General features: G+C 45.5%; 1 protein-coding gene across 1 annotated transcript in view; it reads right to left on the bottom strand.

Annotated features, from left to right (window-relative positions):
* The window catches only part of PTPRF (protein tyrosine phosphatase receptor type F), a 1,045,343-nt gene that overhangs the window by 395,834 nt on the left and 634,807 nt on the right, over window positions 1-14,702 (bottom strand). Inside the window, 6 exon segments of the mRNA XM_030205921.1 lie at window positions 2,824-2,850; window positions 2,852-2,910; window positions 7,827-7,850; window positions 9,502-9,684; window positions 9,687-10,079; window positions 10,419-10,536. Of these exon segments, the coding sequence (XP_030061781.1) occupies window positions 2,824-2,850; window positions 2,852-2,910; window positions 7,827-7,850; window positions 9,502-9,684; window positions 9,687-10,079; window positions 10,419-10,536 (804 nt within the window).

The raw sequence follows: 14,702 nt of genomic DNA on the forward strand, positions 1-14,702 counted from the left end.
TTTCTACGGAGTTGCCGTTCTCGGTTACGCTCCTGGAACCGAATATCAATTGTAGTGCAGAGTCTAATCAGGTCATCCAATCCCGTAGGAAGATCACGTCCAGCTAGCTCATCCTTAATTTGGGGCGCCAAACCTGCCAAAAGGTCGTGACCAGGCTCTCATTATTCCAAGTTAACTCAGAAGCCAGGGTACGGAACTAAATGGCAAAGTCGCCCAAAGTCCGCGTTCCCTGCTTTAATCTCAAAAGTGCTGACATTGCGGAGGTAACTTTCCCGGGCTCCTCAAACACTCGTCTAAATTGATCCAGGAAATTGCGGAGGTCATGCGTCACTGGATCATTCTTCTCCCACAAAGGGGACGCCCAGGCCAGAGCCTGTCCAGACAATAGCGAAATAATATAGGCTATCTGAGTTCTTTCAGTAGGAAAGTTCCCGAGCTTGAAGCTCAAAAGTTATAGCACACTGATTGAGAAAACCCCTACAGTCTTTAGGATCCCATCATATCTTGGGGTGACTTCAGACAGATACCTGGCCTTACCAGAGCTGCCGCCGGTCCTGAGTCTGAATCTGGAGGAGTCACCTGGAAGATGTCCTAGGTCCTGGGGGGTTAGGTGCACATATTGGCTTAACAACTGTACCTGTGCATTCACTTCGTTATAGAGTTTATAAAGGTGTGCTATCGCACCGGCAGGTGATTCTTCCGAGCTCATGGCCTTGCATCTGTCACGCTTCACACGAAACACTGGATAGTGAGCCCTTGGGCTACTGCCAAGGACAGCAGCGGCAGGAGGAACACCCACCGGAACAGAAGCCACAGCAGAGAACAGGAAGATAGTCCACAAACCCAGCAGGACTGGGGCCAGGCAAATTAAGTCAAGGTCCGCTCCAGGCACAGGTTCCAAGGCAGGCAGCAAACAAAGTCCGAGTCCAGGTCCAGGCAAGGTTCCAAAGGCAGGCGGCAAGCAAAGTCAAAGTCCAGGTCCAGGCACTAGGTTCAAAGGCAGAAAACTGAAAGTAGCAAAAGCACAGCAACAAACAACCACAGAAGACACACCTCTGAGGACCTCTGTTGCAAGGCAACTAGAACATTTCCAGGTGGTTAATAAGGCCAACAGCCAGGGAGTTCACCAGGTACGGAAGCAGCTTAGTTCCAAAAAGTCTCGAGACCAACTGGCAGGCTAGAAATCCGGACCGGTCCGGCATGACTTCTGGAACTGGGAAAACCATCAACAGACACTCCATGCGACCACCAGGTCTGACCACCAGGGGGCGAGATGAATGAGAGCATGATACCGGGGCAGAGTCATAACAATGAAGTCCATCATCATCACAACAGGCAGGCAAGTTACCAAGAATCCTCACGCCTACCATCCACCCAATTATCTACAGTTCTCAGGACTGAACTGCCAAATACAACAGCCAGGTTAATCCTTCCTTCGCACACCTCTCTTGCAAACACATCTTTGGTGTGAAGAATAAATTATCTTCCAGAGCGCTGGTGCCAGCTGCAGGATAACGTCCTGTCACACCAAGATGATGCTCTCCTTCAAGATAACCTGTCTCTTCCCAAGGCAGCACAGAAGCTGCCAGACTAGAGGCAGGAATGTTGATGTTCTCCTTTATACACCTCAGTTTGCCTCAGCTCTTCAAAGTCTGCTACCCTAAGTCTCCAGACATCAGACTAATTCTGACAGCCAGGAGCTCTTTGCACTGGATGCACATACTGCACACATCTGACCTTTCACTAAGTTGGGAGATAATCATGCTGGACTGCTATATGCATCTTGGTATTGGTGACACTAAAAATGCTTAAACTAATAGTGAAATAAGAACAGCCTAGTGGTTCGAGCATTGGGCTGAAAATGAAGGAAGCCCAGCTGAAATCCCGTTACTACTCCTTGTGATCTTGGGCAAGTCAATTATCCCTCCATTGGCTCAACTAAAACTTAGACTGTAAAGCCCTCCATGGACAGGAGAATAGCTAATGAAAAGATATGAACTAAATCCAAATAATAAATAAAAATATAAATGTATCTAGTGCCTTAAGCTTATTAGGTATTTCTATTATTGAGTTTCTAAATGAACTGCTAAGGACCTATAGGTAGATCAGTTGCTAATAAAAGTTCCCAATGAAGCTCTATGTTAAACAGTTCTCTCATATCTTCTTAATACGCTTAAAAACCTATACAGGAAAGACTGAGCCTAGAGCGGGTGGGAATCAAACATAGAACTTTTACATACCCTACTGCTTAACTGTGTTTTTAGTAGAGAGCTTTCATTTATCCTATTATTTAACTTTTCTTCAATAGATAGAGAGGTTTTTTCTTACCCTGCTGATTATCTTGATTTTAAATACACACAAAATGTATAAGTTCAACTCACAATCTCCGTTCTTTCCCATGTTTTAAGCTAAAATTTCAGAGCAGATAAATACTCAAAAAATGCAGATCCTTACCAGCAGTGGCAGTTTTTAGAACTAGAGATAAAAGTATGGGGGTTTATACTAGCATGGGTAGAAACATCCTCTTGTTTTAAGTATTGTTTCCTCATGCTATGCTTTCCTTCTGTAAAGGTAGTTTGCATTTGACGTACTATTGTGAGGAAACGTTTTGCATCAACTAATTTCTTGCTTTGTTTTCACAGAGCACAGTGGTTTTTCTCTTTCTTTTTACATTCCCACACATTCTGTCTTTGGGAAATTTGCAAGTTTTATTTAACTGGTTATCTATGCAGATTTCTGTGAATTCCTGCAGAACCCCTTTTTACTAAAGGCCAGGAACTTAAAATGCTGTCGGCCTTGTTTAAAGGTTTATCTTATCCTTACCTTAAAAGGTACTGCAGGCTTATAGGATGTCAGGCAGTTCCCAGCTCAACAACACTGATGTTTTCATCACAGCATTCACACGGAAATCTTAGCAAACACTGAAAGAACAAAATAGAAATGAAATAACTGAGCTGTGTTTTTTTTATTTACTAAACTCCCTTCTATCACATTAATCCAATTTATAGTTGGTTCAGGGTGGATCACAATTACAAACGTTCATAATAATAAAACAAACAATATAAATCCAGACAAGACAAAACTCTTGCTCATAATGCTAGCAAAGACTAGTCTCATTTTTCCTGGAAAAGAAAAGTACTCTGTAGTCCCTAATATGACATCCTGAGATACTCCTACTACAGGCCTGTCACCTCAAGTCATCATATGAATCTCAGTAACACTGCCGAAGAATTAGAAGGAAAAGTTTGCCCTTTTGCCTAACAACACAAAGATTTGCAACAGAGTGATGCCCTAGAGGGAGTGGGACAATATGAAAAGTGACATCCAAAAGAGTTGTATGTGGAGGGGTGAAAGGCAGATATCCATGGACCCAAGAGAGAGAGCTTAGAATAATAGTGTCTCAGGATCTCAAGGTGGCAACCATTGTGACATAAGCAGTGGCCACAGCCAGGATGCTAGGCTGCACAGAGGGAAACATAAACCGCAGAAGAAAGGAAGTGTTAGTCACTGTATATGTCATTGGTGAGGCCCACTTAAGACTACTGTGTTCAGTTTTGGAGGCCCATATCTTGCTTAAGGATATAAAAAAAAAAAAAAAAAGTAGAAAAGTGCCAAAAATGTTGTGGGGTTTGTATAAAAACACGTATGAGAAAAGTCTTGAAGATCTGAATATTGTGACAAGGCTACAGCCTAGAGGTACGAAATGAAGCAGCAAAACCCTAAACTACATCTCCCAGAATGCATTTCCAGTCCAGCAGGGGGAGCCCAGGGGATAGGCAAGCTGGCCATATACCGTCTCTGACCACAAGAGGGAGGGAGAAGGAAGAAGCCCAGTTCCCCTGGACCCGCAATCAGTATATCATGTCGCCCACCTGTAATAGGGAAGGGTGGGGTTCAGAAGCAGGAGGAGGATTGGATAGATTGGGTGGAAGAGGGAGTTAATCAGGCTGAGCAGGGAGAAGAAGAAAATGGATGGGAGCTGGAGAGCCCTGAGGAAGGCAGCACCTGAAGGTGAAAATCTATGTTGTTTGGAAGTGTTTTAGTTTCAAGGCCAATCATCTGGAGACTTAAAGCTTGTCCTATCTGTCTTCAGCTATCTACTTTAAAACAAGAGCTCTGTAAAGTAATGCAGAATTAGATGTAATTAAAGCAACTTATAGGACTGTGCAGAATCATAACTTCTCACCACTGCCTCAAAGAATAAAACCACATAAGAACGGATGGTTCACAGTAGGCTCAGGCAGACTTCGTCATGTGACACAGAAACATCCGCCCGCACAAGTGTTACCACTACAAAATTCTTTTGCTCCATTACAGCACTGTGATGTTCCTGAAAATAAACTGAAGCGGAAAAAAAAGAAAAAGCAAGGAAGGGGGAACAAAAAGATGAGAAGGTACCCAAAGAGACAACACCCTCACAAATCACTAAACCAAACACATACTAGGAAATGTAGATGGAAAGCAATGACCACAATGCTCGCAGTCTAAGCAATAAAATTCATGACCTTCAAGCCCTGATTTTGGAGGCTGACTTGGACATAGTTGCAGTCACAGAGACATGGCTCAATGGTTCCCATGAATGGGATGTAAACATACCAGGCTATATCTTTTTAGGAAGGATAGAGAGGGACGTAAAGGTGGAGGGTACGCTCTGTATGTGAAGAATGATATCGCAGCGACATGAAATGACAGGGACTGGGGAAAGGAAGAAGCGATATGGATCACCTAAAAGAGAGGATAGAACCTTTAGTCCACATGGGTGTGTCTATAGACCCCCGACACAACTGGAGGAACTAGATAAAGATCTGATCGTGATATTCAAAGTTGGGGAAGAAAAGAGAGGTGCTGTTGTTCGGAGATTTAATCTGCCGGATGTGATTGGAAGGTTCCGTCTGCAAAATCGGAAAGAAGTAGAGAGATTGTGGAGCTTTTCCAAAGTGCTCTGCTCAGACAAATGGTAACGGAACCCACGAGGGAAGGAGCCAGTTGGATCTGGTGCTCACGAATGGGGATAGTGTGTCAAATGTCCGAGTGGCTGCACACCTGGGAAGCAGTCGACCATCAAACGGTTTGTTTTGATATAACGGCTCATGTGGATGGCGGCCACTCTAAACTCAAAGTCCGGATTTCAAGCGAGCTAACAAAATGGGAGAATACCTGAGGAAGGAGCTGATGGGCTGGGAGGACATACGAGAAGTGGAAGGACAGTGGTCCAGGCTAAAAGAAGTAATAAACTGGGCCACAGCCCTTTATGTAAGGAGAGTAAATAAAGCAAGAGGAAAAGGAAACCGATATGGTTCTCAAAGCAAGTGGCTGAGAAATAAAGACTAAAGAGTTAGCGTTCCAGAAATATAGAAATCTCAAGAGGGGAACACGGGGAGGATACAGGATGAAACTGAAAGAAGCCAAGAGAGAGGCACATCTGGCGAAGGCGCAAGCGGAAGGAACAAATGGCTAGAAATGTAAGGAGGGGAGACAAACTCTTAAGGTATATAGTGAAAGGAGAAAGACTATAAAGGGAATTGTGAGACTAAAAGATACAACGAAACGCTATGTAGAAATGATGAAGAAAAGCCAATTTGCTAAATAGATACTTTTGTTCTGTTTTCACTGAAGAAAATCCTGAGGAAGGACCGAGAGGGACTGGCAAACGTACACCTGAGAATGAGGTGGATAGAGCACCGTTCACGGAAGAGGAGTGTGTATCAACAACTTGGAACGCTAAGGTGGACAAAGCCATGGGACCGGACGGGATCCACCCCACGAATACTGAGGGAGCTCAGAGAGGTTCTGGCGGGTCCTCTTAAAGACGTGCTTAATACATCCTTGGAGGACGGGAAGAGGTTCCGAGGGATTGGAGAAACAGCGGAGGTGGTCCTCTTCACAAAGTGGTGATAGGGAAGAAGCTGGAAACTACAGGCCGGTAAGCCTCACTTCGGTTATTGGAAAAGTAATGGAAGCGATGCTGAAGGAAGGATAGTGAATTTCCTGGAAGCCAATAAGTTGGCCAAGATACCGAGACAACATGGTTTCACCAAAGGAAAATCGTGCCAAACAAATCTCATTGAATTCTTTGACTGGGTGACAGGAGAATTAAATCAAGGACGTGCTATGGACGTCATCTACTTAGATTTCAGCAAGGCTTTTGACACGGTTCCCCACAGGAGGCTTTTAAATAAACTAGACGGGCTGAAGATAGGACCCGAAGTGGTAAACTGGATTAGGAACTGGTTGACGGGCAGACGCCAGAGGGTGGTGGTGAATGGAGTTTGCTCGGAGGAGGGAAAGGTGAGTAGTGGAGTGCCTCAGGATCGGTGCTGGGGCCCATTCTGTTCAATATATTTGTGAGTGACATTGCCGAAGGGTTACAAGGTAAAGTTTGCCTTTTTGCGGATGACACCAAGATTTCCAACAGCGTGGACACCCCGGAGGGAGAGGAAAACATGAAAAAAGATCTGAAGAAGCTAGAAGAATGGTCTAACGTATGGCAATTAAAATTCAATGCGAAGAAAATGCAAAGTGATGCACTTAGGGAGTAGAAATCCAAGGGAGACGTATGTGTTAGGCGGGAGAGTCTGATAGGCACGGACGGGGAGAGGGATCTTGGGGTGATAGTATCTGAGGACCTGAAGGCGATGAAACTGTGCGACAAGGCAGTGGCCCCTAGCTAGAAGATTGCTAGGCTGTATAGACGAGAGGATTGACCAGCAGAAGAAAGGAGGTTTTAATGCCCCTATATAAGACGTTGGTGAGGCCCCACCTGGAGTATTGTGTTCAGTTTGGAGGCCGTATCTTGCGAAGGATGTTAAAAAAATGGAAGCGGTGCAAAGAAAAGCTACGAGGATGGTATGGGATTTGCGTTCCAAGACGTATGAGAGAGACTTGCTGACCGTTACATGTATACCCTGGAGGAAAGGAGGAACAGGGGTAATATGATACAGACGTTCAAATATTTGAAAGGTATTAATCCACAAACGAATCTTTTCCGGAGATGGGAAGGCGGTAGAACGAGAGGACATGAAAATGAGATTGAAGGGGGGCAGACTCAGGAAAGATGTCAGGAAGTATTTTTTTCACGGAGAGGGTGATGGACGCTTGGAAAGCCCTCCCGCGGGAGGTGGTGGAGATGAAAACGGTAACGGAGTTCAAACATGCGTGGGATATGCATAAGGAATCCTGTGCATAAGAAATGGATCCTCAGAAGCTTAGCTGAAATTGGGTGGCGGAGCAGGTGGGGGGAAGAGGGTTGGTGGTTGGGAGGCTAGGATAGGGGAGGGCAGACTTATACGGTCTGTGCCCTGAAAAGGACAGGTACAAATTCAAGGTAAGGTATACACATATGAGTTTGTCTTGGGCAGACTGGATGGACCATGCAGGTCTTTTTCTGCCGTCATCTACTATGTTACTATGTATTTTGATTTAAAACCTGCTTTAAGAAAGAAGCCTGTTTTCTTTTGGTTAGACCTGTTTGCTGTGGGGGAAACCTTGACTGTGGGGGAGGTGGCTGGAAGAGTTACAAGCCTGGTTCCCCAAGTTGCCCCCTGATTATTGTGGAAAGACTATGTTGAAACTGAAAACCTTGTTTAGGCAGGAGGGGGGAAATCCTGCTTGGAGGCAAGCACTGATTTTGCTACTGACTTTGAAAAGGAGGGATTTTCAAAGGGACCATTGCAGCCCTACAAGAAAGGGCAGAGACTTTGTGTTGCTGGCTTGTACCCTAAGAGAGGCAGAACAGCCCTGCCTGGGGAAGCCCTAACCCAGGGCACTGGACTGAAGTGCTTGTCATTAACTTGGAAACAAATAAAAGAATATTTGAAAGTATCCACTGGTGGCAATTTGTGGAGATCTGGCTATACGTGGGGAGGAGACTTCCTTCCCCCCACATACTGGAATAGCGGGGCCCGTTTACAATATGTATACCCTAGAGGAAAGGAAGAATAGGGAAGAAACAATACCAATGTTTATACTTGAAAGGTAATATATATCAAAAATGCTTTCCAGAAAAGATTAAGTGGTATAACTACAGGACATGAATTGAGGTTGCAGGGTGGGAGGACTTAGGAGTAAAATCAGGAATACATTTCACGGAGAGAGTGGTGGATTCCTAGAATAGCCTCCTGGTGGGAAGATGGAGTGTAACCTGCACAGAATGGTGGATGCGGCTCCATCAGCTTTGTTGGGCAGATAGGAGGGATCTTGCAGGTCTTAATCTGCTGTCACTCACCATGTTACTGCGTTTGCCAAGATAAATAGGCAAAAACTGGACCATTTTGCTATGCAAAGTTGGTGGACATTCAACCTAATTAACTCATGGCTGTTACTGCTGCAAAAGGGGCTTCTTTAAAATACTGAGTCAAGGGGTATTAAGAGTTATGCAATCATGACTATTTGGTCTCTTATTCTTAATTACTGTTTGCAAGTTTCCTTAATTGTTCTTTCATGTTTCAAGTATATGGTACGTAGGGAAAGGGGACTGGATTTATTATACTGCCTTTCTGTGGTTACAATTAAAGCAGTTTACATATTATATACGGGTATGTATTTTGTACCTGGGGCAATGGAGGGTTAAGTGACTTGCCCAGAATCACAAGGAGCTGCAATGGGAACTGAATCCAACTTCCCTGGTTCGCAGGCCACTGCACTAACCATCAGGCTACTCATCCACACAGTGAAACTCCTAATCTAATACACATTGAATTGTATTTTTAAGACAGCAGAATGTGGAAAATGTACAAGGAGGTGAAAAAACGTTTTACAAGGCTGTGTACAAAACATTACAAATAATCCTCAGTCAACTTGAAAGAGTTTGTATAGTGCAACACTGCAGTTTTTGTCCATTCTTGACAGAATAACTGTTGGCTCTGAAGACTTTTATAATACATTGCAGTAGCAGCATCCTTCATTCTTAGCCCTGTAGCTGTGTTTGTTGATGAGGTTATCATAGTCTAATGCAGGAAATTACTAATTTTTATGAGGTCACTATAGGCAAAATGACTTCTGGTTAGCACAGTATGTTGCAAAGAGCCATATATAATGATTTCCTCTCTTGATCAAGCATCGTATACTGGAACCTGTCCATATTTTCAGGTCCATGAAGGATGGTAAAGTATAGGCAAATTTAAATCTTCATTATTTGGAAATAAAACCACACAGCTAATTGTTTCTGTCTCTCCCTCCCCTTCTAGTTTCTTCATCAAAAAGAATGATAGCAAGATCTTATGCATGAATATCATATAGATAAGTAACCTAGTTGTTAGAACAGTGGGCTGAGAACCAGGGAAGCCAGGGTTCAACTATGGCTTCAAGTGCAAACAGATTGTGAGCCCTCTGTGGACAGGGAAATATTCAATTTATTTGAATGAAACTCATCTTGACTTATAAGTGAAAAATATACTGTATTCTGGAAACGCAGATAACTGGCCTCCTTAGCCCAGCAATGGCGCTACAAAAAAAATCACCTCACTGAACAAACCATTTCCTTTTCTTAAAAGTCATGAATACCTTGTTCCATAGGCATAGTCCTAGACTGGATGCTGGGACTGAGAGGCCCACTTCCTGCATTGGTGGATGCTCTTACTTTGATAACATAGGTTGTGTCAGGCTTCAGGTTGGTAAGGGTGATGCGAATGTCCTTGGTGATATTGATAAGGTCCTGTTGGCTGTTGATGTCTCGGTATACACAGTGTAGTTGGTAATATTGCCATTTCTTTCAGACAACACGGGTGGGTCCCAGGATACTTCAGTGGTTGAAGTAGTGAGGCCTACCACTTCTAGGTTCTGGGGAAAACCACTGGGCACATCCTCATTGGTAGTGATCATAATCTCAAACTCCTCTCCAAGCCCAGCTTTATTCTTGGCAGAAAGTTTGAAGATGTAAGTTGCACCCTTGTGAATACTGGTAGCAGTATAGAAGTAATCAGTATTGCCCAAGTCTATAATATTCATCTTGTCTTCGTCAATACGCTTATATTGCAGCCGATAACCCAGCAGTTCACCTACTATTTCCTTGGGTGGGCTCCACTCAACAAGAGCTGTGTTCATCTTTGTGGGACTGACCTTCATAGTGGGTTTTCCAGGCACTTTAAAATATAATAGCAAGATTTTAGTGAAAGCATAGCAAAGATAATGCAAAGCCCAAAAAGGAGCAATAAAGGGTAGTAACTTAATTACTTTGGGAGAAGCTGTGAGCCATTATTTTTGTTTGCAAGGGGTTATATGACAACCCTGCACAGCTGTCTTCTCCTTTGCAGTAATTCTCAACATAGACACGTGCTGAGAGATTTCACTGCTCTCAATCACAGAACTGGGTAAGGATATCCACCTTTCCGTTTCTGCCACCATGGGATCCTAGCATTAGGAGGGAATCACTCCACTCTCCTTTGTAAATGTTCTCACACATCGTACAGTAGTAGCTTTACCTGCTCCTGTTGTTGTCACAACTTTGGGTTTGCTTCTTGCACCATCTCCTTTGGTGGTATAAGCTGCTACAGTCACAGAGTAAGTTGTATCTGGAGAAAGTCCTCCTATGACCATCTCCTAGGAATCAGTTAATAACAGAGAATAAAGAGTTAACAAAATAAATTCATAACTTATTATGTAAATGAAAAGAGAATGCTAACAACACAGTACACTTTTCTATTCCTAAGCCTTCTGCTTCCAAGCAGGACAAGCTATCACTGCCTGTGACACTTGCACACTTTATATATATACCTATATCGCTTTACAATCCAATCATTCATGCAGCTTTACAGAAATCCACTATATAAGCATGAAATACAACACACAGAATTACTCTTGCATGGGAACTGACAAAATATACAACACAAACTGCAAATCTCTTTTGGAGTAAAGCAGAATCAATGTGCAGTTAACTATGTTGTATGTAGTGCTTTTTTTGTAGAAAAAAAGGTGCCGGTACTCATTATGGGTGGGGTCACCACATATGGCTCTACCCCTATGATAGCCATACCCACATTAGCCACACTCCTTATACCAGCCATGGCGCATATAAACAGACATCACTGAAAATATTATACTAGTATAGGAGAAAAAAATAACGTGATTTCTTTCATTAGAAACAATTTCTGTAAGCTGTTACAGTATACCCAGTGCAAAATAAGACAGCAGATGTAAATTCTCAAATTAGACATATTTCAAACACTAAAATGAAAATAAAATTATTTTTTTTACGTTTGTTGTCTGGAGACTTTGTTTTTCTATCCATATTGATCCCAGTCTCTGATTCTGCTGCTCTCTATCTGTTCCCTTAACTCCGTTTCCAGAGCTTCCTTTCCATTTAATTCATGGCTTTCCTTCCTTCCTTCTTCATTTCTTGCCCTACATCCATAAGTAAAACCTGGGTCCTCCTCCATGGAATTGACTGGAGGAGGTATAACGTGGATCCAGCCTTTGCCTATTTTCTCCATCCATTTGCAGTTTTTCTCCTCTCTTCCCTTTCCCTCATCTCCATCCATGTGCATCTTCTTCTTTTTTCTTTCCTCCCCTCCATTCATGTCCAGCACTTCTCCTCTCTCCTGCCCTCCATCCATGTCCAGCATTTCTCCTCTCTTCCCTCCCCTGTGTCAATATCCTATATAATAATTCTCACCACCATTCTAATGTGTGACTGCCTGTGTCCGTGGCTCCTGGAGTTGCTGAGCTAGGCTCTGTAGCCAGGCTGACGTCACTCACAGCTAATTCCTAGGCAGGGGAATCAGACTGGGGAATCAGCTGTGAGTGCGCCGCTCACTGCCACTTGCTCCGAGCAAGTGGCAGGGAGCGGCGCATCAAAAAACGACAAGCGTGGCACTGCAGACAGCCATCAGACAAATCCCCACCCCATTGGTGCATCAAACCCCCCCCCCGGCGCACCCCCCAGGCACCCCCCCCCGGCACATCAAACCCCCCCCCCCCCCCCGGGGCACATCAACCCCCTCGCCACCCGCAGCTGCCACTGGTAACGCTGTCCGGCCACTGTTGCTTCTCCTGTTGAGCAGCAGCGACCGCTACAAAAAGAAAAAAAAAAACCCATAAATGTTTTTAAACATCAAGCGCAGCACCGCAGACAGCCATTAGGCATTGGCTGTCGGCTCTGCAGCAGCTCCTCCTCTCACCTCCACGTCACTGCCCCTGGAGTAAGACCCCGGAGGAGTGCAGCGACGTGAGAAGCGAGAGGAGGAGCGGCTGCAGAGCCGACAGCCAATGCCTAATGGCTGTCTGCGGTGCCGCGCTTGATGTTTAAAACATTTATGTTTTTTTTTCTTTTTGTAGCGGCCGCTGCTGCTCAACAAGAGAAGCAGCAGTGGCCGGACAGCGTTACCAGTGGCAGCTGCGGGTGGCAAGTGGGTTTGATGCACTGAGTGTGTGTGTGGGGGGGGGGGGTGTCGCTGGACATGGGTGGCTGCAGGGGGGGCAGGGGGAGAGGAAGGTCGCTGGACATGGATGGCTGGGGGGGGGGGCAGGGGAGAGGGAGGTGGAGAGGGGGTCCTGAGACCAGAGAGGTGGAGGTGGGGAGGGGGGCCCTGCGAGAGGGGGGTAGGGGCATACACTCACTTACTGTCTCTCACATACAATCTCTGACACACTCTCTTAAACATACACACTCCGAGGAAAACCTTGCTAGCGCTCGTTTCATGTGTGTCAAAAACGGGCCTTTTTTTACTAGTAAAGCAATAATTTTCTCTCCCCTCTCCTCCATCCAAATCCAGCACCATCCATGTCCAGCAATTCTCCCCTATCTCCTGCTCTCCTCTCCATCCATTTCCAGCATTTCTCCTCTTCCCTGCCCTCCCATCCAGATCTCCTTCCTCTCTTCCATCCCCTCCATCCATGTCCAGCATGTCTCCTCTCTCCCCTTCCCTCCCCTCTCATCCATGTCCAATGATTCTCCTCTCTTCCCTGTCCTCTCCTCCCATCCATGTCCAGTGATTCTTCTCTGCCCCCTGTCCTCCCCTGTCATCCATGTCCAGCGATTCGTCTCTGCCCCGTCCTCCCCTGCCATCCATGTCCAGCGATTCTTCTCTGCCCCGTCCTCCCCTGCCATCCATGACCAGCAATTCTTCTCTCTCCCCTCCCCTCCCCTCCCATGTCCAGCAATTCTCTCTTCCCTGCCCTCCCCTCCCATCCATCTAGCGATTGTCCTTTCTCCCCTGCCCTCCCCTCCCATCCATGTCCAGCAATTCTCTCTTCCCTGCCCTCCCCTCCATGTCCAGTGATTCTCCTCTCTTCCCTGCCCTCCCATTCATGTCCAGCAATTCTCTGTTCCCTGCACACCCCTCCCATCCATGTCCAGCGATTCTCCTCTCTCCCCTGCCCTCCTCTCTCCCATGTCCAGCGATTCCCCTCTCTTCCCTGCTCTCCCATGTCCCACTTCCACTCCACTCTCTACCGAAGTCGCAGTGATGAACTGGTGGGCGGCGTTAGTAAAAGCAGCATGCAAGCAGGCTCGACTCCGTCCTATGCTACCCTGCCCTCTCAGTATTCCGCCCACTCTTGCAGAAAGGAAATGACATCAGAGGAAGGCGGGACACAGAGAGGGCAGAGAAGCGAAGGACAGAGTCGAGCCTGCCTGCTTGCTGCTTTTACTAGCGCCGCCCGCCAGTTCACCGCTGCGATTTTGGTTAATACTTAGGGGCAGAACGGAATGTCTGGGAGCTTCCGGACCTCAAAAACAAAAAAGTGACGGTAGGCCGTACCGGCGCGTACCGGCACAAAAAAAGCACTGGTTGTATACTATATGGATCAGATTGTACAAGACGATTGAGATTTGGATTTGGGATTGTTTGAGTGAGTTTTTGGTTGCTGTTTTTGTTGATTTTATGTATGTTTAATTTGTAAACTTCTGATAATATTTGTCTTATGTGCAGTGGCATACCTAGGGTAGTTGACAACCGGGGCTGGTAATTTTTTTAACACCTCCCTCCAAAATCCAGTACTAGGCATACCGAGAATACAAAACACTCAGGACCTAGAGAGCAATTCTAGCATACCATAAGCAGTCATTTCTACAAGTCACACAAGGAAAAGGAAAGCATCTTAAACACTACAGTGAGCACTAGAACATCAATTCACCTATTGTAAAACGAAACCAGACAGAATAGTACAGATCGTCGATCCTGCACAGTCAATGCCAACTGAAAGCCGTGTCTTTTTCACAAAGCGAAAGCTACATACCTGAAGAAGGTATTCTCTGAGGACGGCAGGCTGATTGTTCTCACATGTGGGTGATGTCCATCGGCAGCCCCAGATCAGAGATCTTCCTAGCAACAAACGTTTGCTTGCCCTCGCATGCGCGACTGTCTTTCCGCCCGCACGAGAGATTGCTCTTCAGTCCAGTAAATAGCAAGAAAAGGGAAGAGACAACTCTAAAGGGGAGGTGGGCGGGTTGGAGAGAACAATCAGCCTGCTGTCCTCGGAGAATACCTTCTACATTTATGTAGCTTTTGCTTTCTCCGAGGACAAGCAGGCTGCTTGTTCTCACATGTGGGGTATCCCTACTAGCCCGCAGGATCACTCAAAACAACAAACAGGGTCAATTGGGCCTCGCAACAGCGAGGACATAACTGAGATTGACCTAACTTAATCAACTAACAGAGAGTGCAGCCTGGAACAGAACAAAAATGGGCCTAGGGGGGTGGAGTTGGCCTAGTGGTTAGGGTGGTGGACTTTGGTCCTGGGGAACTGAGGAACTGAGTTCGATTCCC

This window comes from Microcaecilia unicolor, chromosome 6 (genome assembly GCF_901765095.1).
Source record: "Microcaecilia unicolor chromosome 6, aMicUni1.1, whole genome shotgun sequence".
NCBI classification, from domain to species: domain Eukaryota; kingdom Metazoa; phylum Chordata; class Amphibia; order Gymnophiona; family Siphonopidae; genus Microcaecilia; species Microcaecilia unicolor.